Source organism: Dipodomys merriami, unplaced genomic scaffold (assembly GCF_024711535.1).
Source record: "Dipodomys merriami isolate MVZ:Mamm:240054 unplaced genomic scaffold, mDipMer1.0.p SCAF_2, whole genome shotgun sequence".
In the NCBI taxonomy this organism is placed as follows: Eukaryota; Metazoa; Chordata; class Mammalia; order Rodentia; family Heteromyidae; genus Dipodomys; species Dipodomys merriami.
In genome coordinates, this window is record NW_027203381.1 from 69,206,995 (window position 1) to 69,233,094 (window position 26,100).

A 26,100-nucleotide genomic window follows, 5' to 3' on the forward strand; every position below is an offset into this window, starting at 1 on the left:
AAGGAAGAAAAAAAAAAGGCATGCTAGGTTGGGTCTACGGGAGACCCTTAGAATAGAGTATCGGGGTCAAATTTCTTAAACTCTAAGCGCTTCAGGTTCCATGAGTATTTCTAAGAGATCAGGCGTGTTCCAGAGCTCCGTAGGCGCAACAAGGCCAAAGGCCTGGCATGAAGCACAGGCCGCCACTCCGGCCCTGCATCAGCTGCGCAGGCGCCGTGCAGGCCCGGTGAAAGCCCGCCGCTCCCCGAGTGGCTGCGAAACTCATAGCCGGGTCACGTGAGGACCAAGGGCGGGGCCTGTTTCCCTGGCGACGCCGCAACCGGCCGGGCCTTCCAGACGGTGTGCACCCGGCCCCGGCGTCCTGACCATGGCGAGTCGCCCGTCCTTCGTAGTGGGAACATCCCTCTCTTTGAGCGACGGGGCGCCGGAGGCTGAGAAGAATGCAGCGGAGTCCGAGAACACATATATCCTGAGGCCCATTTTCCAGCAAAGGCGAGTAGTAGATGCGACGTGGCGAGGGGCGACCACAGGTTGTGGCGACTGGCACGCAGAGATTACCGAGTTTGGACGGGGAGCACGAGGGTTTGGGGCTGGGTTCGGGAGGTCAGGGGTCAGAGGCCGGGTGGGGTGGGGCGGAGAGTGGGCGTGGCTACTGCCCGCAGGGCGTGGAGGACTGGGCGGAGTCTGGGCGGGGCTGGAACCGGCAGAGAGCAGGGATGGGAAGGACTGGGCGGAGTCAGTGTGTATGTGGGCGGGGGACTGGGCGGGGCTATTCCCGAGGGGAAGAGGAGGGGTGGAGTGGGCGGAGTCGGGTGTGGAAGCGAGGGGGCGGGGCCGCCTCCGACCCGATGTCTGACTAGCGGGCTGCAGGGGGCAGTAGAGGAGTGGGTCCCTGGTTAGGGTGCAGGAAAAATCTTATTCTGGTGCCACAGGAATGGTTGATCTCTAAGACAACGTTCGCAATGGGGAAGGGAAATGGATAGCGTAGAAGCAGAAAAAAAAAATGCGTTTTGGGACGCAGTGTTCCTAGGGTTCTCATGTGCACATCTGTATCAGAATGCACGTAGTCTTGGCATTGGACCTGTATATATGTGCGCATCCTTTAGACTGCCATGCTGACATACTGTGGGAAGAGGGCAGACAGCTAGGTCTGTAGGATCGATCGCGACCTCTTTACAAGAGAAAAAGATTTAAAAAAAAAACAACGCTCCAAGCTTGTCCTCTGTTGTTAGAAACCAGATAAGTATTAGAAACCAGGAACTTTGGTTGTTTATAATAATCATTTCATACAGCACTTTTTTCATGAATAAAATGGACATAAAAGGCAGCCGGCTGGGTTCTGGTGGCTGACATCTGTAATCCTAACTATTCAAGAGGCTGAGATCTGAGGGTCTTGATTTAAAGCCAGCAGGACAGTCCTTGACAGCCATATCTACAATTACCCACCAAAAACTGGGTTGAGGAGCTGTGGTTCAAGTGGTTCGCCCTGAGCAAAAGGCAATGGGATAGTGCCCAGGCCCAGAGTTCAAGCCCCAGTATAAAAAAATGCTTTCAGTCATCTTGATTAAAGGCTCTAAATGCATAGAATGATATTTTAATGTGTTCCTGTTGTAAGATAGTGCAGAACAAGATTAACAACACATATTTTATGTAAGAATAATCCTATGACTACATATACACTTTAAACATTTTATGGAGAACTGAACAGCTTAAGGAAAAGACTATAGTATGTTTGTGAATGAGAAGACCTCATTCTCATTTTTTTTTTTTTTTGGTTGGTCCTGGGCCTGAACTCTGGGCTTGGGTGCTGTCCCTCAGCTCTTCAGCTCAAGGCTAGTGCTCTACCACTCGAGCCACAGTGCAACTTCTTGCTTTTTCTGCTTATGTGGTGCTAAGGAGTTGAACTCAGGGCCTTATGCATGCAAGGCAAGCACTCTACCACTGAGCCACCTTCCCAGCTCCCACATTCTCTCTCTCTGTCTCTTTGTCTCTCTGTCTCTGTCTCTCTGTCTCTGTCTCTGTCTCTCTTTTTTTGGTCAGTTGTGGGGCTTGAACTCTGGGCTTGGGCACTGCCCCTCAGCTCTTCATCTCAAGGCTAGTGCTCTACTGCTTGAGCCACAGCACCACTTCCAGTTTTTTGACTGGTTTATTGGAGATAAGAGCCTCATGGACTTTCCTGCCTGGGCTGGCTTTGAACAGTGATCCTCAGATCTCAGCCTCCTGAGTAGCTAGGATTACAGGTATGAGCCATCGGTGCCTGGCTCCCTCATTCTCATTTTGAACAGACAAAATTGTGGATTTATTTGTGTGTGTGTGTGTGTGTGTGTGTGTGTGTGTGTGTGTGTGTGTGTGTGTGTGTTGCTGGAGATTGAACTCAGGGCCTCACGTGACTGCTAAGCAAGCACTCTGTCACTGTGCTCCAAATATCTTTTTTTTTTTTGCCAGTTCTTGAACTCAGGGGCTTGAACTCAGGCCTGGGCACTGTCCCTGAGCTTCTTTTGCTCCCACTTCCAGATTTTTCTGTTTATGTGGTACTGAGGAACCAAACCCAGTGCTTCATGCATGCTAGGCAAGCACCCTACTACTAAGCCACATTCCTGATCCCCCAAATAACTTATAAATTTGTTGATGATTCTAAAGTTCCTATATGAGAATGACCAAGACAGAGAGCAAAGAAAATATTTTAGGTGGATTTTTTTTCTGGTCCTGGGGCTTGAACTCAGGACCTGGGTGCTGTTTCTGAGCCTCTTTGTGCTCAAGCCTAGTGCTCTACCACTTGAGCCACAGTACCACTTCCAAAGAAAACATAGATATACTAAGGGACACAAGTACTACCAAATGTCAAACTGCATTCAAAACTTCAAGTATAAAACTTGAAATATTCTGATAACCTCATAATGTTAGACATATCAACTCATGGAAGAAACAGCCTTGGAAAGGAACGTAAGGTTATAATGTATAATAAATTCAACCAGTATGCTAATGATGTTATAGAGTAGTGGAATTACAAGAAGCATTTTCCATTTGTCTTAATTTAATAGCTCATTTACTTGGGGTGGAGATGTGGCTCATCAGTAAAGAACCTGAGGAGCTGAGTTTAAACCCCAGTACCACTACTTATTGTACTAGGGTTTTTATTTTTTTGGAAATGGCAATGTAAATGAACAAAATTCTTCTGTGCTTGGTGGTACATACCTTTAATTCTAGCTACTCTGGAGGCTGAGGCAGGAGAATCTTGAGCTTGAGGCCAGGCTGGGAAAAGGTAATGACCAAATTTTCTCAAAGACAAAATACAAACAAAAGCTCTGGAGGCACTCCTCAAGTGGAAGACCACCTACCCAGTACACATAAGGGTTTAGTCCCTAGTATTACCAAGAAAATAAAAACCCATCTCTCAGCTGGGTGCTGGTGGCTCATGCCTATAATTCTAGCTACTCATGAGGCTAAGATCTGAGGACTGTGGTTTGAAGTCAGTCAGGGTAGGAAAGTCCTTGAGACTCTTATCTCCAATTAACTACCAATAAAGGTGGACATAGAGGTGTGGTTCAGGTGGTAGAGCAGCAGCCTTGAGTGAAAAAGCTAAGGGCCAGTGCCTGGGCCCTGAGTTCAATCCCCAGGACTGGCACCAAAAAAAATAATAATCCTAGCTCTTGTGGGAGTTTTGTCTGGCAGGGATGAAAGGCAATCAGTGACTTGGGAAAATGGGAGAATTGGGTGTCCATTTCTTTTCTTCTTCTTGTGCCACTACTAGAGTGTCAACTCTGGCCCTTACATTCTTGCTTGTATTTTTTTGCAACTTCCAATTTCCTCCACTTTCAGCTTTTTGGTGGCTAACTGGAGATAAGAGTCTCAAGAACTTTCCTGCCTGGGCTGCCTTTGAACTGAAATCCTCAGATCTCAGCCTCCTGGGGCTACAGCTGTGAGCCCCTGACACCTGACTTACTATTCCTTTCTCTCTTTCTCTCTTTTTTTCTTTTCTATAGGCAAGTGCTCTACCACTTGAGCTAAATCTCTAGCCCCTTTTGTGCTTTGGTTATTTTCAATGCAGGGTCTTACTTTATGCCCAAGTGCCTTGGGGTGCAGTCCTCCAACTTGTACTTTGTGACTTGTACTTTGTGATGACAGATGTTCGTCACTGGGCCTAGCCATTGTGCTTCCCTCATAGCTAGGATAAATAGACACACACCACCTTGCTCAGTCACTGGCCTCAGCTCATGGTGTCCCTTGCCTCTTTTGTAGCTAGGGTTATAAGCTTGAGCCACTGTGCCCAGCTTGACTTACATTTCTGAGATAGACCCAGTCTAGGGGAGAGAAAAGATCTGTTCAAGGTATCCTGTTTGACATCCAGATGAAGTGTGTTGGTATTAAAATGAGGAGTATTGTAGGCTGTAGATATGAATTTGAGATATGATTTGTTCTGAGGTATTTTTATTTATATTACTTTCTAAAATTTTATGTTTTAAAAATTAAAATTTTTATTATTATAAAGGTGATGCACAGAGGGGTTACAGTTACATAAGTCAGGTAATGAGTGCATTTCTTTTTTGTTTGGGCTGTGCCATGGGTTTTGTTTTTTGTTATTTTGTTTTTGGTTGGTTGGTTATGAGGTTTGAACTCAGGGAGTGGGGGCTGTTTCTTTCAAGGCTAGCATTCTATCACTTGGAGCTATAGCACCATTTCCGGTTTTCTGATGCATAATTGGAAATAAGTCTCATGGACTTTCCTGCCTTAGCTTAGAACTGTGATTCTCAGATCTCAGCCTCCTGAGTAGTAGCGAGGGTTACTAGTGTGAGTCACTGGTACTGGTACCTGGCTTTTATATTATTTTTATAATGAACAAATACAAAAAAGAGGAAGGTTTTAAGGGTACTGAAGGTAAAAAACTGGTGGCTCACAACTAATCCTACCAACTCTGAAATCAGGAGGGTTACATTTTGAGGCCAACCCAGACATACATATAAGACCCCCTTCTCAACTAATAACTGTGAATAGTGGTACATTCCTGTCATCCCAGCTATCTGGGAAGCTGAGATTGGGAGGATTGCTATTCCAGAATAGCCTGAGCAGACAAGTCTATTAGAGTCTATCTCAACAGAAGAAGTTGGGAATTATAGTATGTGCCTGTCATTCTAGTTATGACAGGAAGCATAATATAGGCGGACTGTGGTCCAGGTGCAGGCTTCGGAAAAAAGGAGGACTCTCTCAAAAAAAACTGAAGTCTATGAGTCTCTTATCTCCAATTAACCACCAGAAAAAGAAATAAAGCTGTGCAAAAAAAAAAAAAAAAAAATAAAGGGCTAGAGATGTGGTTCAGTAGTAGAGTGCTTTCTTAGCTAGTACAAGGGCCTGAGTTCAAACCCCAGTACTAAACAAAAACAAACAGACAGACAAGCACCCGAGGAAAGTTAAGTTATGCAGGTAGGTTGGGGTTTGGAGTTACTGACACTTGTTACTGAATTGTTTCATCAGGTTCAGGCCCTCCGTGGTTAAAGACTGTATCCATGCTGTGCTCAAGGAGGAGCTGACAAATGCTGAATACTCTCCAGAAGAAATGCCTCAGCTCACAAAACATTTATCAGAAACCGTTAAAGATAAATTAAAAGGTAATGTAATAACTCAAATGACTATTCACTGCAAATACTTGTTTTGCCCGTTTGTCCCAGACCCCATCTTAAATAAGAGACATAAACTGTGGTTTCTATTAAAGACAATTTTATTTTCAATGTCTACTTTTCTATCATTATTTCATGACTCTTATTCATGAAGGTGTTTTCAGATGGTGGGAAGGGGGGAGATGTGAAATAAAACATCATAGCGAATGGTTGCCCAAGAGATACACATATTCAGAAAGGCTAGAAGGAAGGACATGGTGACATATTCCTGTAATCTGAGCTGCTCTGGATGTTGAGGCAGGAGTTATTGAAGTAGGAGTATTGAGTTCAAGGCCATCTTAGGCAAACGTAGTGAGACTCTATCTGAAAAACAAAATATAAGCAAAAGAGCTGTAAGTATGGGTCAAGAGCTATAATGCTTGCCTGGAACTCATATACTACTTTTTCCCATAGTTCTTGGCTGCATTTTTATCAGTCATCTCTTCTCCAGCCTCTCCCAGTACTGTCTCATGCTGTCCTCAGTCTATCTCTCCACTGAATTCTTAACTATATTACTCAATCCTCCACTCCTGCCAGACTCTACACCTGCTGGGCTGGAATTGTGGCTCAAATGGTATTGTAGCATGCCAACTGAGAACAAGAAGGCCAAGTACGAGCATAAAGCCCTGAATGAAAGCCCTGATAAGTGCACACGTGCACGCACACAAATCCTTTGCTACATTTAACAAAAATAGGCTTGCCAAAGCAGGTGTCCTGTAAATGTCCCAGCACCTCACAGTACTGCAATTGAGTACAACTATAAATGTTACTGGAAAAGTTTACTCCCTGACCAGCAGATCATACTTTCAAGATCTTTAGTTAGCTTACCCTCTGCAGTTCTCTAAGCTGTTTACATTGGCAGTGTCACTCACTGAGCGTGCTGCAAGGGAGGTATAGAGACAGGAAGGGATGGGAACGGGACTGTCATCTCAGCTCTCAGGAGGCAGAGGCAGGAGTTCAAGACCGTCCTTGGGCCACATAGCCAGACCCTGTCTCCAAAAAACTAAAACTCAAACCAACAGTATCAAAAGACAGAAAGACATTGTTTGGGTTCTACTTAAAAATAACTGCATAAAGCAGTCAAGTAGCAGCCACTGACAGGCTGTGTAATGATCAGAGGCAGCAACTTCACAGAAGACGTGAGGGGTCCTCTGCAGTGTCACATGTCACCTCCAACATCAGCTGCTTTTTTCCACAATAATTTGTCTTCTGTTACCACGTATGCAGGAGAGAACCATTTGCTTGCTTTTTGTGATCTCTTCTGTAGATGTCTTCCTTACTTGCTTACTTTTGTATCATAATTCACTGTGGCTCCAGATGCCATGTGCAGGAGGCTGACAGCCTCTTCTTTAAAGATACGGTTTTTTGGAGGGAGGAAATGTTTTTGTAAAAGTAACACACACACACACACACACACACACAGAGCCAGACACAGGACACACACACACAGACACACACACAGACACACACACAGACACACACACAGACACACACACAGACATACACACACATACACACACACACACACACACACACACACACACACACACACACACAGCCAGACACAGGATTACAGGTCAGACCTGTAAAGATACGGTTTTTTGGAGGGAAGAAATGTTTTTGTAAAAGTAACACACACACACACACACACACACACACACACACACACACACACACACACACACACACACACACACACACACACACAGCCAGACACACAGCCAGACACACAGCCAGACACACAGCCAGACACAGGATTACAGGTCAGACCTGTAAAGATACGGTTTTTTGGAGGGAAGAAATGTTTTTGTAAAAGTAACACACACACACACACACACACACACACACACACACACACACACACACACACACACACACACACACACACACACACACACACACACACACACACACACACACACACACACACACACACACACACACACACACACACACACACACACACACACACACACACAGCCAGACACAGGATTACAGGTCAGACCTGTAATCCCAGCTACTCGGAGGCTGATATCTAAGAATTGCTGTTTGAAGCCATCCAGGGCAGAAAAGTCCCCATGAGACTCTTTTTTTTTGGGGGGGGGGATCCGGTCATGGGGCCTGAACTCTGGGCCTGGGCTCTGTCCCTCAGCTCTTCAGCTCAAGGCTAGCGCTCTACCACTTGAGCCACAGTGCCACTTCCGGCTTTTTTTTTTTTCTTATGTGGTGCTGAGGAATCGAACCCAGGGCTTCATGCATGCAAGGCAAGTGCTCTACCACTGAGCCACCTTCCCAGTCCCTCCCATGAGACTCTTATTTCAAGTTAATTATTCAAAAACTAGAAGTGGTGCTGTAGCTCAGAGTGGTAGGGCACTAACCTTGAGCAAAAGTGCCCAGATCTTGAGTTCAAGCCCCATGATCATACCCCCCCCCCCACACAAAAACACACAAAAAAACCCCACACTCATTGTAATCAAACTGGACAATATAGAACAGTATACTTACCATTTAAAAATTATATAAAATATGACTCAAAGGTAACTACTTACCATTTTGATCTGTTTTATTTTCCTGAGTTTATTTTAATTTTTAGGAATTAAAAAAATATATAAGTACAAAGAAGAAATCCCATGTATTTCTGTCAGAATTAAGCATTGTTAATATTTTAGTGTTTTGTTTCCTGACTTTTTCCCCTCCCCTTTGGTCGTGAGGCTTGAACTCTGGACCTGGGCACTGTCCCTGCGCTCTACAGCTCAAAGCCATCACTCTACCACTTGAGCTACAGCGCCACTTCCGGTTTTCTAGTGGTTTATTGGAGATAAGAGTCTCACAGACTTTCGTGTCCGGGCTGGCTTTGAAACTCAATACTCAGATCTCAGCCTCCTGAGTAGCTAGGATTACAGGCATGAGCCACTGGCACCCGACTTGTATATACTATTTTCTGTAGTTGTATAGTGTTAATGCTTTACGTGTGTGTATAATTTTATTTTTTTATTGTGGACCTCAGGGACTCAGACATTGCCAGACAGGTGTTCTACCACTTTAGCCACACCCTGGATATTTTATCTCTTAATTATTTTTCAGATAGGGTTTGTGTTTTTGCCCCATGATATCCTTGGATCACATGATCATGTTTCCTGTATCTCCTGCATAGGTAGAATCACAAACATGAGCCACTGCACCTGGATTATTGGTTAAGATGGGGTCTTACTAACTTTTTCTAGGCTGTCCTTGAAACATCATCCATCTGATGTCTACTTCCCTACTAGGATTATAGGTGTAAGCTACTGTGCTAGGCCTTATTCAATGTTTAAATGGAATAACTGATCACAATTAAATCCTTTTTTTTAACTCATGGATATGAGGTCTTCTTTTTTGGTATACATTAGTTGTGCAAGGGGGAGGGTTCACTGTGACATTAATTGGGATATGATGTATCCCAATTAATCTCATTCCTCTATCATTCCCTTTTCCATAGACCCCTTCAAAAATGATTTCAACAAGTTTCATTGTTCTGTTTTCATGCATGCATATAAACTACTTGGACAATATATATTCTTGATTTTGGTGAGCTTTTTTTTTCCTTTTTGGTGCCAGTCCTGGGGTTCAGGGCCTGCTTTCCCTGAGCTTTTTTGCTACAGTACAGCTATAGCTCTACTTGGCTATTAGTAGTTAATTGGAAATAAGAATCTCATAGACTTTCTTGCCAGGCCTGGCTTTGAACTTCAATCCTCAGGTCTCAGCTTCCTGAGAAGCTAGGATTATAGGTGAGAGTTACTAATGCCTGGCTTTAACGAACTCTTGTAAGTTTTTTTTTTCAGCTAAAGCTCATAAATGCTCTACTTCCTGTGTTGTTTCTTGCCTTTTGACTTTAAACTAAAATATACCTTGTACAAATATAACATTTTTGGGAAAATAATTTGTTTTCTTGAGTCTTGTGTACTTTATTGCATTCTGGCAATGAACATGAATTGTCTATGGGGGAATCTGAATCTAAAAAGTCCTTGAGCTGGGGGTATAGCTCAGAGGTAGAGTGCTTGCTGAGCACGAATAAGGCTGAGGGTTCATTCTCTGGCATGGCAGGAAAGCAGAGTCCTGTCCTTTTGCCCTCGAGGTTGGTATTGAACATCTATCTTTCAGTCTGCAGCTTTTGATTTTTTTTGTTGTTGTTGTTGTCGGTGATGGGGCTTGAACTCTGGGCTTGGGCACTGTCCCTACATTCTTCAGCTCAAGGCGAGCACTCTACCACTTGATCCACAGAGCCACTTCTGGTTTTATGTCTGGGCTGGCTTTGAACTGCAATCCTCAGATCTCAGCCTCCTGAGTAGCTAGGATTGCAGGTGTGAGCCACCGGCCCCAGCTTGATTTTTTCATTCAAGCACATTTTCTTTTTTTTTTTTTTTTTTGGGGGGGGGGTCCAGTTGTGGAGCCTGAAATCTGGGCCTGTGCGCTGTCCCTCAGCTCTTCAGCTCAAGGCTAGCACTCTACCACTTTGAGCCACAGCGCCACTTCCGGCTTTTTTCTTTTTTCTTATGTGATGCTGAGGAATCGAATCCAGGGCCTCATGCATTCGAGGCAAGCGCTCTACCACTGAGCCACCTTCCCAGCCCTCAAGCACATTTTCTTTACCTCAGAATTCTGTTTCATTTGTTGTATAGTCTCTTCAGGACACGTGATTTGTCTTTGTCACCCACATGTACTAATTCCTTTTTCATTTAAACTTTTATTGTTATTATAAAGGTGATATACAGAGCGGTTACAGTTCCATGTCAGATGAAGAGTACAGAGTCACCCCTTCTCTCGTTCTCTCCCACTATTTCCTCCTGTTCCTACCCGCAAGTTGTATAGTTCATTTCAACATAGTGTCTAGTGTCTAGTGTTCACCCTTCAGCCCTCCATTTCTGTGTCCCCCCCTTTACCTTCCCAAAGACAGATAAACAAGACAAAAAGAAAAGAAAACATGAAGAAAAAAGAAAAAAAAAACCTCATTTCCATTTCTTGGCGTTCATTTCAATAAATATTATTTTATATGATCAGATGCATGAGGCGTTCTCCTTTGTATTCCTCCACTAAGAATATCCTCCTTTGTCTCACTGTGTGTGTCTAGAATCCTATCTGATTTATCATGTCCCAGGGTATTTTAGATCTAGCTTTAGCGTATGAGAGAAAACATGCACTGTTTTGTGTTTCTGAGCTTGGCTTACCTCACTTAACATGATTTGTTCTAGGACCATTTCCCTTCAAAGGACATAATATTAGTCTTTCTAATAGGTGTGTAAAATTCTGTTGTGTATAGCTACCACAGTTTTTGAATGTACTCATCTATTGTAGGGCACTTGGGTGTTTTCATGACTTGGCTATTGTGAATAGTGCAGCAATAAGTTGGTGTTTTTTTTTTTTTTTGGTCCAGTCGTGGGGCCTGAACTCTGGGCCTGGGCTCTGTCCCTCAGCTCTTCAGCTCAAGGCTAGCGGTCTACCTCTTGAGCCACAGCGCCACTTCCAGCTTTTTTCTTTTTGCTTATGTGGTGCTGAGAAATCAAACCCAGGGCCTCATGCATGCAAGGCAAGCGCTCTACCACTGAGCCATCTTCCCAGCCCCAAGTTGGTGTTTTTTTTTTTGTCAGTTGTGGGGCCTGAACTCTGGGTCTGGGCACTGTCCCTCAGCTCTTCAGCTCAAGGCTAGCACTCTACCACTTGAGCCACAGTGCCACTTCTGGCTTTTTCTGCTTATATGGTGCTGAGGAATTGAACCAGGGCCTCAAGCATGCAAGACAAGCACTGAGCCACCTTTCCAGCTCCAGCAATACGTTTTTTGAGGAACCTTCAGATTGCGGTCCAGAGTAGTTGTACTAGTTTACAGTCCTACCAACAGTGCAATAAGGTACCTTTTCCCCCACATCCCCACCAATATTTGTTGTTCAAATTCACAATGTTGGCTTATCTAACTGGGGTAAGATGGAATCTCGGTTGGTTTGATTTGTATTTTCATTATAGCCAGGCATGATGAGCATACCCTCATGTGTTTCTTTGCCATTCTGAGAAGTCTCTCCTTAGCTCTTTTGCCCATTCAGTGATTGTTTTATTAACTTTAGGAGGAGTTAGTTTCTTGAGCTCTATGTATATTTTGAATTAGGCCATTGTTAGATGTAGTGCTGGAAAAGATCTCCCAGTCTGTTGGCAGTCTTTCTAGTTTAATAACTATGTTTTTAAGCTATGCAAACCCTTTTTTTTTTTTTTTTGTCCATCATGGGGCTTGAACTCTGGGCTTGGATGCTGTCCCTGTGCTCTTCAGCTCAAGGTGAGTGTGCTAGTCTACCGCTTAAGCCACAGCACCACTTCTGGTTTTCTAGTGGTTTATTGGAGATAAGAGTCTCATGGACTTTCCTTGCCTAGGCTGGCTTTGAATTGTGATCCTCAGATCTCACCCACTTGAGTAGCTAGGATTACAGGTGTGAGCCACTGGTGCCAGCTTAAACCTTTCTATTTTGATGTATGGCTGGGTCACAGGGAAGATCTATGCTTGCTGAGAAGAATGTGAATTATGGGGTTGCAGGGTGAGATATTCTGTAGATGTCTTAAGTCCATTTTGGTTGTAGTGTCACCTAATTCACAGTCTCCCACTATTATGTTGAGGTCTGCCATATTCTGTAAGACTAACCACTGATTTCTTCTTCATGGATCATATGTGATATGTAATGACCTTCCTCTCACATACCTTAGCATACCACTTCCTGAGTGGCTACTATGTGGCAATTTCTTTTTCTTTTTCTTTTTTTTTGGGGGGGGTCTGGTCGTGGGGCCTGAACTCTGGGCCTGCGCACTGTCCCTCAGCTCTTCAGCTCAAGGCTAACGCTCTACCACTTGAGCCACAGCGCCACTTCCGGCTTTTTTTTCTTTTTGCTTATGTGGTGCTGAGGAATCAAACCCAGGGCCTCATGCATGCAAGGCAAGCGCTCTACCACTGAGCCACCTTCCCAGCCCCCTATGTGGCAATTTCATTGAGTTTGTGTGTGTGTGTGTGTGTGTGTGTGTGTGTGTGTGTGTGTGAGTGTGATTGTAACTTCTTTATTACTATGAGTTTTCTAAGGACAAAGGATGTCTTATTGGTGTCTGTAACCCCAGGCTTATGTCAGGACCTGACATAGGGAAAGGATAGGGAAGCAAACAAAGGTTTACTGAGAGACTACCAAGTGTAGCTACTAGACTAGATGCTCTGTAGATTGCTATACCTTATCTTGCCTAACCTTACAACCTCCTAGGCAGGTAGGTATTCCCATTTATTTTTTTAATATATATTTTTATTGTAAAGATACTGTACAGAGGGGTTACAGTTACATGAATAAGGTAATGAGTACATTTCCTATGGAGCATTGTTACCTCCTCCTTTGTTTTTCCCCTACCATCCCTTCCTTCCCCACTTGCCCACCTCCTTAACTCCTTTCCCTCAAGATGTAAAGTTCATTTTCAATTTACTATCTTGTACATTGTTACAATGGGTCAACTTGTATCCTTGTTTCAGCAAAATATTCCCCTTTAACAGATGAGGAAAGTTTTTTCTTTTGTCAGTCATGGGGCTTGAACTCTGGGCCTGGGCACTGTCTCTGAGCTCTTGCTCAAGGCTGGTGCTCTGCCATTTTCAGCCACAGCACCACTTCTAGTTTTCTGGTGTTAATTGGAGATAAGAGTCCCGTAGTCCGGACTTTCCTGCCTGGGCTGGCTTTGAACCTGCCATCCTTAGATCTTAGCCTCCTGAGTCATTAGGATTACAGGTCTAAGCCACTAGCACCTGGAGATGAATGAATGCAAATAGAAAAGTTAGCTAAGTTCTCCAACATCTTCCTCTTGGTTACTTTGACGTTAGAGTCTAGCTCCTGGCTTCTGATTCTCAGCTTCCCATTATTTCCACAAGTACCTGTGGATTCAGTGTCTGTTCTGGATGATTTGCCTTCAAGCAGATTTGCATGCAGTTTTATTAAATACTTGCTAATAGGTAACTTTCCTATCTTTCCTTTCTAGGAATGGGATTTGATCGATATAAAATGGTGGTGCAAGTACTCATTGGGGAACAAAGAGGTGAAGGAGTGTTGTGAGTAGTCCTTCTCGCTTTTTATTTTTCTTCATGTGTGTTGCTTAGGAGGTAAGGATGCTCTTGATAATTCAGTAAGATCGTGTCAGTAAGGACAGCTGGACCCTGAAGAGGTCTTGGTACTAAAATAATAGGTAGACAGTATAGTAGAGCTCTTCCAGATAACTCATTCCTCATATATCTACGGCCTAACGAGTATGTCAGAGTTTGCATGTATGCTTCCATAGACAATGGAGTATTATGAACCTATGTGTCTCCTGAACTCTTTTTTTTGCCCAGTTTTTTATCATTCTCTCAGAGTTTTTTTAAAAAGAGTTACTTGAGCCTTATTAGCAGATTTAATACCTCCTGTCCCTGTTTTCAGACAGTCTTGCTATGTAGCCTAGGCTCCGGCTGAACTCAGGATCTTCTTGCCTCTACCATCCCAGTGCTGGGATTATAGGTATTACCACCGTGCTGAGCTAATTAATAGCTGTTCCTTAAGTTCTTGTTCTTGGCTAGTCTTAAACTTTGCTCTGATTATTTGGACCTTACGTCAGTTATCGAACTTGTTTTGCTAACTACTTATATTTTTCTCCTTTATTGGCTTCTGGTTGTCTCTTGCATCTCCAGCTGTGAGATTTCTTCAAGGCTCAGTTCTTGGTCTTATTCTCAGTACTTTTTTTGCTCATTCCTTCTTATGACCTGAAATTGTCATTTTTGTATGTTTGATCCCCAAATCTGTTTCTTGTCTTTTCCTATGCCCAAGTGTGACTCCTCCACCTTCCTTTGTAAACAATGCCTAGTATTTTGTAAGAAAATACTAAACAGTTGGTTTGATGGATTTTTCAAGTGTCCTGTGTAGATATTATCAGTTTCCTCTATAGAATATTAGCTCTGGAAAACACTGAGATTATTTTGTGTCCTTATTTTATAGATGAGATATATGCAAGGTTTACCCAAAATTATCTATGTGGTTAGTATCAGGAGCAATAGGAAGAGCCAGTGTTCTGACTCAGGTAAGTGACTTCAGCACAGTGCCCTGCACTTTTGGCGACAAGGCTACAGATTTCCTTACCACAAAGAATAAGAAATACTTGCTATGAGGACTAGGAAGGTGGCTCAGTGGTAGAGTGCTTACCTTGCATGCATGAGGCCCTGGGTTTGATTCCTCAGCACCACATAAACAGAAAAAGCCAGAAGTGGCGCTATGGCTCAAGTGGTAGAGTGCTAGCTTTGAGCTGAAGAGCTGAAGGCCCAGAGTTCAAGTCCCATGACCAACAAAAAAAAAAAAAAAAAGAAAGAAAGAAAGGAAAGAAAGAAGGAAGGAAGGAAAGAAGAAATACTTCTATGAGACAAACATCCTTTCTTTAAAAAAATAAATTATTTTCTTGTAAAGATGCTGTACAGAGAGGTTACAGTTACATGAGTAAGGTAATGAGTACATTTCTTGTCGAGCATTGTTACCCATTCCTTTGTTTTTCTTCTACCATCCCTTCCTACCTCCCCCACTTATCCCCCACCTCAAAGTTATAACAAACTCATCCTTTCTAAACTCTCAGATTCTGTATGTTTAATGGCTTGAGCAGCATGTTTTAGATCCATTCTTTCTTTTTTCAGTGGTTACAAGATAGTAACTAATCCCTTGCTATGGTGCCTCACTGGGGTCCAAGATAAGGCTGTTCTGTTATATCTGTGCACATCGTCAGAGTGGCTCAGTACTACATTCACAGCCCTTACCAGGGAGAAGAGTCCTGTTTTCTTATTTTCATCTGTGAGTCTAATTATAGCTGAAAGATCACTTTTGAAATTCCTGTTTCTTTTTTTCCCTAACCACTTTACGATGTGTATCTCTGTCATTTTCTGACGTTGATTTTTCTTTGTAGTTGTTCTCTTTGGGATTCTTCTTCAATCTGTGGGTGGATGTTTTGAACCCATTTGAGAAAATTCTTTCTCATTTTATATATACATATATAATTTTACAGTAGATTCTTTTTGTTTCTTTTTCTTTTTCTTTCTTTTTTTTCTTTTTTGTGTTTTGAGACAGGCTCTCACTGAGCCTTGAATTTACGTTCTCTAGTCTGAAAGAAAATTCAGGATTCTCTTGTCTCTACCTCTCCAGTGCAGGCATTACAGGCATTTGCTACAAGGTCCAGCTGTAAGTTTTAAATTTACAGAAATGTTACAGAGATAGTCCAGAAATTTCCCATGTACCCTACATTTTTTCCCACATCACTAATGTTTTAGAGCGGCATGAATCATTTATTATTTAATACAACAATGTTGAAGCATTATTAAATCCATACTTTATTGTGATTACTTTGTTTTGTTTTCTGAGACAAGGTATCACTACATAGCCAGGGCTTGCCTTGAGCTTTTTGTTTTTTTAATTTTATTTTTTGTCGGTTGTGGGCCTTGAACTCTGGGCCTAAGCGCTGTCCCTCAGCTCTTCAGCTCAAGGCTAGTTCTCTACCACTTGAGCTACAGCGCCACTTCTGGTTTTCTAGTGGCTTATTAGAGATAAGAGTCTCATGGACTTTCCTGCCCAGGCTGGCTTTGAACCATGATCCTCAGATCTCAGCCTCCTGGGTAGATAGGATTACAGGCGGAAGCCACCAGCACCAGGCTGCCTTGAACTCTTGACCTACTGTTCCCACCTCCTGAGAGATGGGATTGCAGGTGTACACCACCTTACTTTTTTTTTTTTTTTTTTTGCTAGTCCTGGGCTTGAACTCAGAGCCTGGGCACAATTCCTGGGCTTCTTTTGCTCAAGGTTAGCATAGTACCAACTTAAGCCATAGTGCCACTTCCGGCCTTTTCTGTTTATGTGGTACTGAGGAATTGAACCCAGGGCTTCATGCATGCTAGGCAAGCACTCTACCACTAAGCCACATTCCCAGCCCACTTCCTTTTCTTTCTTTATTGTAGCTCTTTAGGATTTTCAACTAACAGCCTGGAATGTTCACTGAGACCCAGCCAATACTGACTTTTAGTCCTTATTTAAAGATTACATAAAACTTTGCTCATAGGCTTTTTCCTTAGGTTTTTATTTTTCCCCTCTAGATTTGTACTGACAAACCTAGAGTCAAAACAGCAAATAGTATTTTAAAGTTATGGAGATCAAGGATCCAAAGTGGGTTTCGTTAAGATAAAAGGTGTCTGGGTTGGGAATGTGGCTTAGTGGTAGAATGCTTGCCTAGCATGCATGAAACTCTGGGTTCGATTCTCTAGTACTACATAAACAGAAAAAGTGGGAAATGGCCCTGTGGCTCAAGTGGTAGAGTACTAGCCTTGAGAAGCCGGGAATTGTGCCCAGGCTCTGAGTTCAAGCCCCAAGACTGGAAAAAAAATGTTTAATTTATTCATACATCTATCTGCAAGCCTCTTTTTTTCCATGTAATAAAATACATTTATAGAACTAAGAATGTGAACATTTAAAGGACTAATATTTTGTCTACCACACTTAGCTTTTTAAAATTCTGCCACCAAAGTGCAGAATTTAGGACATCTTGAAGAAAAGAAACCTACCATGTGAAAAGCTTAGTTTTATTCTGACCCATTTATAGCTATCTTGGTCCCTCCAGACTCCAAATTTCTCTCTGTCCTTTTGAGACAGTCCTGCTGGGTTCCTTTCCTCACATAGGCAAAACCAAGATTCTTGGCCTGTAACCATGCCTAGAACTGGCAAAGACTTGGGGGGAAATTCTGCTGTGGAATAGTAGCTTACCTCTCTAGTCATATCTTAATGTAATTTTGGCTACTTAAAATCTGCTTGCTTATGTAGCTCTTCGACATTTTATCCAGATTTCCTAAATGATCTCAGTGGAAGCATTAGCCTACTACACAAGCTCTTCTACCATACTGCTAAGACTTTTAGAGTTAACATATATATAAATGTATGTGTAAGTATGTATGTATGTACATACATATGTATGTACATTCACATGTGTATGCATATGTGTATGTACCTGTACATACATACAGCATGCTTCCTGGTTGAACAAAGTTTTCTGTATGACTATATGACCTAGGTTTCTATTGAACATTTTTCTTTTTTTGTCAGTCGTGGGGCTTGAACTCTGTGCTTGGGCGTTCTCTACCACTTGAGCCACAGCTCCTTTTCCAGTTTTCTAGTGGTTTATTGGAGATAAGAGTCTCATAGACTTTCCTGCCAGGGCTGGTTTTGAACCGTGATCCTCAGATCTTAGCCTGCTGAATAACTAGGATTACAGGCATGAGCCTCGAGTGCCCAGCTTCTATTGAACATTTTTAACCCTAGACCTAGAGTTGGACATTTGTCCAAAGAGTCTTGTTCCTTTTACTGGGAAATGGTGTGAAGAGACCAGAGTTTAGAGACAAGGACTGTGTTATGCAAATCTTTGTTTTCTTCAAATGCAGCATTTTGACTGATCTATATAATTGTTACTCAACAAATGTTTGTTAATACATTCATGTTTTCTTGCTATGTTTGGGCATGGCTTCCTTTAGGCCTGCCTTTTTCTTCTCTCCAACTTCTTTAAACTTGTGTGGAACTATTACAGATTTCAAATATTGCATAACTTGGAGGCTGAGGTTAGATAGACATTAAAATCATTTAATCCCAATAAGTTACAAGTGAGCAATAAGCATAATTATTCATGTGTGTTACTTACCCCCATTTAGCTAGAAATTGATTTGTTGTGTACACACACCATAGCTGAGGATTGAACACAGTCTCATGTATACTACACCATAGCTGAGGATTGAACACAGTCTCATGTATACTAGTCAAATGCTTTATCACTAATTTGCACCCCTATCTATCTATCTATCTATCTAAAATAGTATATATTTATATTTATATTACAATATTATATATTATAAAATATGTATTTGCCAGTCCTAGGACTTGAACTGTCCCTGAGCTTCTTTTGCTCAAGGCTAGCACTCTGCCACTTGAGCCACAGCACCACTTTTGGCTTTTACTGTTTATGTGGTAGTAAGGAATCAAACCCAGGACTTCATGCATACTAGGCAACACTTAACCACTAAGCTAATAAATATTTTTGAACTGGCTAATTAAGTCTGCAAATTTTACTTCATATTGTTAGTGATACAGTTTGGAAGTTGATGAAATTTTCTTTTTATTTTTTATTTTTTGCCAGTTGTGGGGCCTGAACTCTGGGCTTGGGTGCTGTCCCTCAGCTCTTCAGCTCAAGGCTAGTGCTCTATTACTTGAGCCACAGCTCCACTTCCGGCTTTTTTCTTTTTGCTTATGTGGTGCTGAGGAATCGATCCCAGGGTCTCATGCATGCAAGGCAAGCGCTCTACCACTGAGCCACCTTCCCAGCCCATGATGAAACCTTTGAAAAGAAAGTATGAAGCTAGGTGTGGTGGCAAACACCAGTAATCCCAGAATTCAAGAGGCTAAGGTAGGAGATTGCAAGTTTGAGGCCAGTTTGTGTTATATAGTAAGACCTTGTTCCCCTATCTTCCCTGTCCCCCTTCCCCCCAAAAGAGGGAAAAACATATGAAGTGGGATCACAGTGGCATGTGCCTATAATCCTAGCGTCTTGTGGAGGCTGAGGCAGAAGGATCCCTTGAGCCTAGGGGTTTGGGGCTTCCTTTATTTGGTGCCAGTCCTGGGGCTTGAACTCAGGGCCTGGGCACTGTCCCTGAGTTTTTGTGTTCAGGGCTAGCACTCTGCTACTTGAAGTGTAGCTTCATATCTTGCTTTTTTGCCAGTTAATTGGAGATAAGTCTCAGACTATCCTGCCCATGGTGGCTGCTAACTGTGATCCTCAGCTCTTAGCCTCCTAGTGGCAAGGATTATAGGCATGAGCTACCAGTACCCAGCCTCCATTTTTTTAGTTTGAGTAATTTTTTTTTCTTACTCAAGAATTGGGAAATGTAGAATGGCCAGTATGAACATTTATAGGGAACATAGTAGCATCCTGTAAGAGACAAATCTGGATTTAGTTTGAAGACTGAATTTTAGTTCAGAGTTTTCTGGGACTCTATAAAATGATCAGGTTGGACTGATCTTTTGGGTCCTTTGCAGACCTTGTGAAGAAAGAATTGTACAGGAATTGCGCTCACTGAAAGTCACATATAAGTGTCTTAGCAGAAGTAAACTATAGCAGCACTGCATCCAGAATATTTAAGATATTGACCTCTGTGGATCAAGGCTCATACAAGCAAAAAGTTAAATCTCAGCTGGCACTAGTGGCTCATACCTATCATCCTAGCTACTCAGGAGGCTGAGCTCAGAGGATCATGATTTAAAGCCAGCTGGGGCAGGAATGTCTGTGAGACTCTTCTCTTCAATTAACCACCCAAAAAGCCAGAAGTGGAGCTGTGGCTCAAGTGGCAGAGCACTTGCCTTGAGTGGATAGAGCTCAGGGAAAGGAATAGGCCTTGAGTTCAAGCCCCAGAACCAGCACCAAATTAAGAAAAGAAAAAAAGAAAAGAAAGAGGCTGGACATAATGGTATACATTGATAATCTTAGCTAAACAGGAGGCATAAGTAGGAGAATCAAAGTTCAAGGTTGGCCCTGTGCCAAAGTATGAGACCCTATCTGAAACATAGATAAGTAAAAATATCAGCAATGTAGCTGAGGTGGTAGAGCACTTGACTAGCAAACATTAGGTCCAGAGTTCAAACTCCAAAATGGTAACAAAACAACAAAAAGATAACCCTTGTCCTCAGGCAGGCTGTTGGGATCTGGGATCTGAGACTGCTTAGAGCCCTGGAGCTGGTCAAGTCAAGCTATGAGCAGCCTAACCTATGACTGGCTGTCCAGATTACCCAACATATTCTACCAGAAAAACAAGATTTTTCTCTGCGGGCTAATCTATGGAAAGGTTTGAAGCACTGTTCTATCAGAATGTATGGCCTGGGGGCTGGGAAGGTGGCTCAGTGGTAGAGTGTATGCCTTGCAAGCATGAGGCCCTGGGTTCGATTCCTCAGCACCACATAAACAGAAAAAGCCAGAAGTGGTGCTGTGGCTCCAGTGGTAGAGCGCTAGCCTTGAGCTAAAGAGCTGAGGGACAGTGCCCAGACCCAGAGTTCAGGCCTCATGACTGGCAAAAAAAAAAAAAAAAAAAAAAGAATGTATGGCCTGGAAGAGCAAAGAGACAAACGGTACATGGTCTCCCTGATAAGTGGATGCTAAATCCAAAATGTTAGGTGATATGACAAAACTAACAGGACTTAAGAAACAAAGAACTCCCACTCATCTGGTTGAACCACTACTAAATATCCCCATGCTGCTGATCACATGTATGGTGTATATGTGTACACCGTTATATGTTATAGGCCATGATAGACAATTTGCTCCAGGAAAGTTAGAATGAACTTGTGACTTTAAATGAGCATCATTATTCCACAATACTGTGAAATTTGGGAAATTATATAATCACTTAATCACAATTAAAAAAAAAAAAGAACCAGCCGGGCGCTGGTGGCTCATGCCTGTAATCCTAGCTACTCAGGAGGCTGAGATCTGAGGATCGTGGTTCAAAGCCAGCCCGGGCAGGAGAGACCGTGAGACTCCTATCTCCAATAAACTACTAGAAAACCGGAAGTGGCGCTGTAGCTCAAGTGGTAGAGCGCTCGCCTTGAGCTGAAGAGCTGAGGGACAGCGCCCAGGCCCAGAGTTCAAGCCCCACGACCGCCAAAAAAAAAAAAAAAAAAAAAAAAAAGAACCTCAGGGAAGGTAGGGAGGGAAGGGATGGTAGGGGGAAAACAATGGAGGGGGTAACAATGCCCAATAGGAAGTGTACTCATTACTTTGCTCATGTAACTGTAACCCTCTGTATAGTATCTTTACAATAAAAAATTAAAAAAAAAAAGAAGAATGTATGGCCTGCGCATCTGTGGCCCATGCCTGTAATCCAAGCCACTCAGGAGGCTCAGATCTGAGGATCACGGTTCAAAGCCAGCCTAGGAAGGAAGGAAAGGCCCTGAGATTCTTATCTCCAATAAACCACCAGAAAACCAAAAATGACACTGTGGCTCAAGTGGTAGAGTGCTAGCCTTGAGCTGAAGAGCTCAGGGAAAGCACCCAGGCCCAGAGTTCAAGCCCCAAGACCAACAACAACAACAACAAAAAATGTATGAAGGAATAACTTGCTCCTGGAAGATAAGTGAAGTTCAGATGCTTGTTATATTGTTATATTAGTTATATAACATACTATTGTTAATTGTTATTCCTTCTCTGATTTTTTAGCATGGCTGCCCGGTGTTTCTGGGATGCTGACACTGACAACTACATTCACGATGTTTTCATGAATGTAAGTCTCTGGGGAAGCCTTTTCTCCTTTATTGGGAAATGAGGACATTTCAGACCAACCTGCTTAATACTTAATAAAATGTAAGGACATCAGCTGGGTGACAGTGGCTTACACCTGAATTCCTCTCTACTCAAGAAGCTGAGATCTAAGGAACATAGAAGCCAGCCAGGGCAGGAAGGTCTATGATACTCTTATTAAGCAAAAAGCCAGAAGTGGAGTTGTGGCTCAAGTAGTAGAGCCACCATCCTTGAGCAAAATTAAGGAACAGCACTTGGGCTCTGAGTTCAAGCTCCAGTACCCCTTCTTCTCCCCTTCTCCCCACCACGATGTGAGGATACTTCAGTTTCAGGCATTTGTCTTAGATGGCTTCTGGATAAGGTGATTTTACTGTTATTTCTTGTGTTACTGAAACAAACTCAGGATGCTGCTTATGGTAAGGAGATAGCAGAGTTCAATTTCAGATTTAAATTTAGGGAAAGTGTATTACTTATATAGCCTAGTATTGTTAAAATCTTTTTGTCATCTGCCTTGTAAATCACTGTTCTAAACTCCAATTCTGATAATCCTGATTAGTAGCTGATTGAAGTTCTTGTTGTTGTTGTTGTTAGCCACGCCTTGGCACTGTCCATAAACTTCTTTAGCTCAAGGCTAGCACTCTGCCACTTGAGCCACAGTGCCTCTTCCAGCTTTTTCTGTGGTACTAAGGAATCGAACCCAGGGCTTCATGCATGCTAGGCAAGCACTCTACCACTAAAGCCACATTCCCAGCCCCTGAGTAAAGTTTTAATTGCATATTTGTTCATTTGAACAAATCACCTTACTAAGTTACAAAGTTACTTTGGATTTTATTAAACAAAAGTTATATTTTCTTTTCTTTCTGTTTTTCTTTTCTTTTTTTTTTTTTTTTGTGTCAGTCGTGGGGCTTGAACTCTGGGCCTGGGCACTGTCCCTGAGCTCTTCAGCTCAAGGCTAGTGCTCTACCACTTGAGCCACGGTGCCATTTCTGGTTTTCTGGTGATTTATTGGAGATAAGTCTCACAGTCTTTACTGGCTTTTGTACTGACTTTGATGGCTGGTTTTGAACCTGGATCCTTGGATCTCAGCCTCCTGGGTAGCTAGGATTACAGGCATGAGCCACCAGCACCTGGCTATATTTTCTTTTTCTTTTTTGTCAGTCATGGGGCTTGAACTCTGGGCCTGGGCGCTGTCCCTCAGCTCTTCAGCTCAAGGCAAGCACTCTACCATTTGAGCCACAGCGCCACTTCCAGTTTTCTGGTGGTTTATTGGATATAGGACTGTGAGATAAGTCTCACAGTCTTTACTGGCTTTTGTACTGACTTTGATGGCTGGCTTTGAACCACGATCCTCAGATCTCAGCATTCCTGAGTAGCAAGGATTACAGGCATGAGCCACCAGCGCCCGGCTGTATTTTCTTTAACTAATAAAATTACTCTATCTCAAAACCATTCCTCAAATTTAACAAAATAAAGATGAATCTTTAAAAACAGAGTTCATTTAAGCATGAGTAAGTTATTGGCACAAATATTTTATGTATTTTAATTATATGCTGTTATTTTATACTGTTTCCAGAAATGATCTGTTATAGAACAGAAACTGGAGGGCTTAAGTGGGGAGAAAGGGTTCCATTCCAGCTCTGTCACTTTCTAATTCTATGCCTTTAGCTAGCTCATTGGATCTTTCTGAGACTGTATCAAGAACATTAGGAAGTAGATTTTCCAAAAATTGGCAGTCCAGTTTAGGGATCTTGTTTAACATAGGGATGCCAGACCTGATTCAAGCTGATTCTATTTTTTTAACCTTATTACTATTTTTTTTTTTTTTTTTTGGTCCGTCGTGGGGCTTGAACTCTGGGCCTGGGCGCTGTCCCTCAGCTCTTCAGCTCAAGGCGAGCGCTTTACCACTTGAGCTACAGCGCCACTTCCGGTTTTCTGGTGGTTTTATTGGAGATAGGAGTCTCACCGTCTCTCCTGCCCGGGCTGGCTTTGAACCACGATCCTCAGATCTCAGCCTCCTGAGTAGCTAGGATTACAGGCGTGAGCCACCAGCGCCCAGCTATTACTATTTATTTTTAAAGAACAGTCACCATGTAGCTCAGGCTGGCTTTAAATTCTTGATCATTCTGCACTAGCCCTGTCCCTCATATTACAATCATTAATGCATATTAACTGTACATATTAATGGACTTCATTGTGATCTTCCCATACATGTACATGTGTATAGCTTACTTTGATCACATCCAGTCTCTCAACTACCCTTAATTACCCTCCATCTACCCTTTAGTAAGCAATTCTGTAGTTATACTTAGGAGACCTAGGAAAGCTTTATTTCTTGAAGAAGGAAGGTTTTATGATTGAAATATCATAAAGAGCTGCTAATATGGTTCCTGCCTGTAATCCTAGCATTTGGGAAGCTAAAGCAAGAGAATTTAGAGTTTGAAGCCAATGTGGACTATGTATTGAGACTTTAATAAAATTAAAAAAAAAAGAAGAGCCAGGCACTGGTGGGTTAGGTGTGCAATCTTAGCAATTCCAGAAACTAAAGTCTGACAGGGAGCTTTGTTCAAAGCCAGCCCAGGCAGACAAATCAGAGTTCTTATCTCTAATTACCTAATTAAAAAAAATCCAGAGTAGATGTGTGGCTCCAGTGGTAGAGCACCAGTCTTGAGAAGAAAAAAACTAAGCAAGGGTATTAGGCCCTAAGTTCAAGCCCCATTACTGGCACCAAGAAGTAAAAAAGAAAATCGACAAAGCTCTGTCTGGGATGATGTTCATTTCAGTTGCCTGTTTCCCTTTATTTCTGCATTCGTACTAACATTTTGGATTTCTATGTGTGTTTTCTGTTCTGGTTTTTTTTTAGGACAGTTTATTCTGTGTTGTAGCGGCATTTGGGTGTTTCTACTATTGAACCTTTGAAAAAAGTGGGAAAGAAGAAATACGAACTCTTTATATTGTTAAATATCTTGACAAAATAAAAACAAGTTGGCTCTTCAGCAACTAGTATCTTTTGTATTTTAGGCCATATATATATTTACATATGTGTGTGTGTATATATATATATATATATATATATATATATATATATTTTTTTTTTTTTTTTTTTTTTTTTGCCAGTTGGGGCTCGAACTCTGGGCCTGGGCACTGCCCTGAGCCTCTCTGTGCTAGGCTAGCACTCTACCACTTGAGCCACAGTGCCACTTCCAGCTTTTTCTGCTTATGTAGTACTGGGGAATCGAATCATCAAATCTAGGGCTTCATGCATGCTAGGCAAGCACTCTACCACTAAGCAACATTCCCAGACCAAGGTCTTGTATTTTTTAATATGTTAATATGTACTCATATTTTGAAAACAGAAAAAAGCAGGAAAACTCCTTTTAATTGTTTAAACACAATCAACTGTAAACATTTGGATTTTTATTTGCAGAGTTAAAAAATCATATACACATTGTAGTCCTCTGAAAAATTGCACATCTCATAATGTCACACGCAGTTATGTCATTTTGTTAGGATTTTGGGAAGTACAGAATAATAGTTGCATTTATTCTATTGTTATATTATAGGTATTTTTGCTGTTTCCTTATTGAGCAACTATTTCAAATTTTGCACTACTATAAAAATACAAAGATGAATTTGGTTGTGCGTCAAACTTTCCTTTATATTTTGAATTTCTCTGAGTTTTTGTTCAGTAACTGCCATCCTGTGGTTTACACAGCTTATTAGCTTGTTTTAAACGCCCATCAGCATCTCTAGAGTTAGCTAGTGTCGGGGTCTGAGATGTCTGAAGCTATGAATTAAGTTAAAACTTCGTTAAGCCTTGTAGATTCCTATGTTGGTTACTACCCAACTCCCACTATCTTAGTCATGCTCTTCCCCTTAGAGGCCCGATGTCTTCTCCAGCTAGCTGGCCATATTAGGGGCACTTGTTCAAATATCTTTTTGCAACTCAAAAAGGAGGAGCTCAGATTTGGAGCGCTTTCTGAAGCTCCAAGCAGACGCACACATGTACCATCGTTTCTTAGCCACTCGCAAGTCAAGCATCTAGACCTAAAAAAGATCCTGAATGCATCCAAAATTCTTTTCCATATTTCTTCAT

General features: G+C 42.3%; 1 protein-coding gene across 1 annotated transcript; it reads left to right on the forward strand.

The window, feature by feature from the left end:
• The first annotated feature begins 304 nt into the window (after nt 1-304).
• On the forward strand, nt 305-25,000 carry Dynlt2b (dynein light chain Tctex-type 2B). Its single transcript, XM_070028711.1, has 5 exons — nt 305-492; nt 5,470-5,603; nt 13,668-13,737; nt 21,927-21,990; nt 24,868-25,000. The coding sequence occupies exons 1-5, from the start codon at nt 368-370 to the stop codon at nt 24,913-24,915; spliced, it is 441 nt and encodes a 146-aa protein (XP_069884812.1). The 5' UTR covers nt 305-367; the 3' UTR covers nt 24,916-25,000.
• Nucleotides 25,001-26,100: the final 1,100 nt, after the last annotated feature.

Excerpts from the sequence above, each read along its gene's own strand:
- Dynlt2b (XM_070028711.1), top strand. The coding sequence starts at position 368 with ATGGCGAGTCGCCCGTCCTTCGTAGTGGGAACATCCCTCTCTTTGAGC. Across the intron at positions 13,738-21,926 it reads CAAAGAGGTGAAGGAGTGTT|CATGGCTGCCCGGTGTTTCT; the intron begins GTGAGTAGTCCT and ends CTGATTTTTTAG. Across the intron at positions 21,991-24,867 it reads TTCACGATGTTTTCATGAAT|GACAGTTTATTCTGTGTTGT; the intron begins GTAAGTCTCTGG and ends GTTTTTTTTTAG.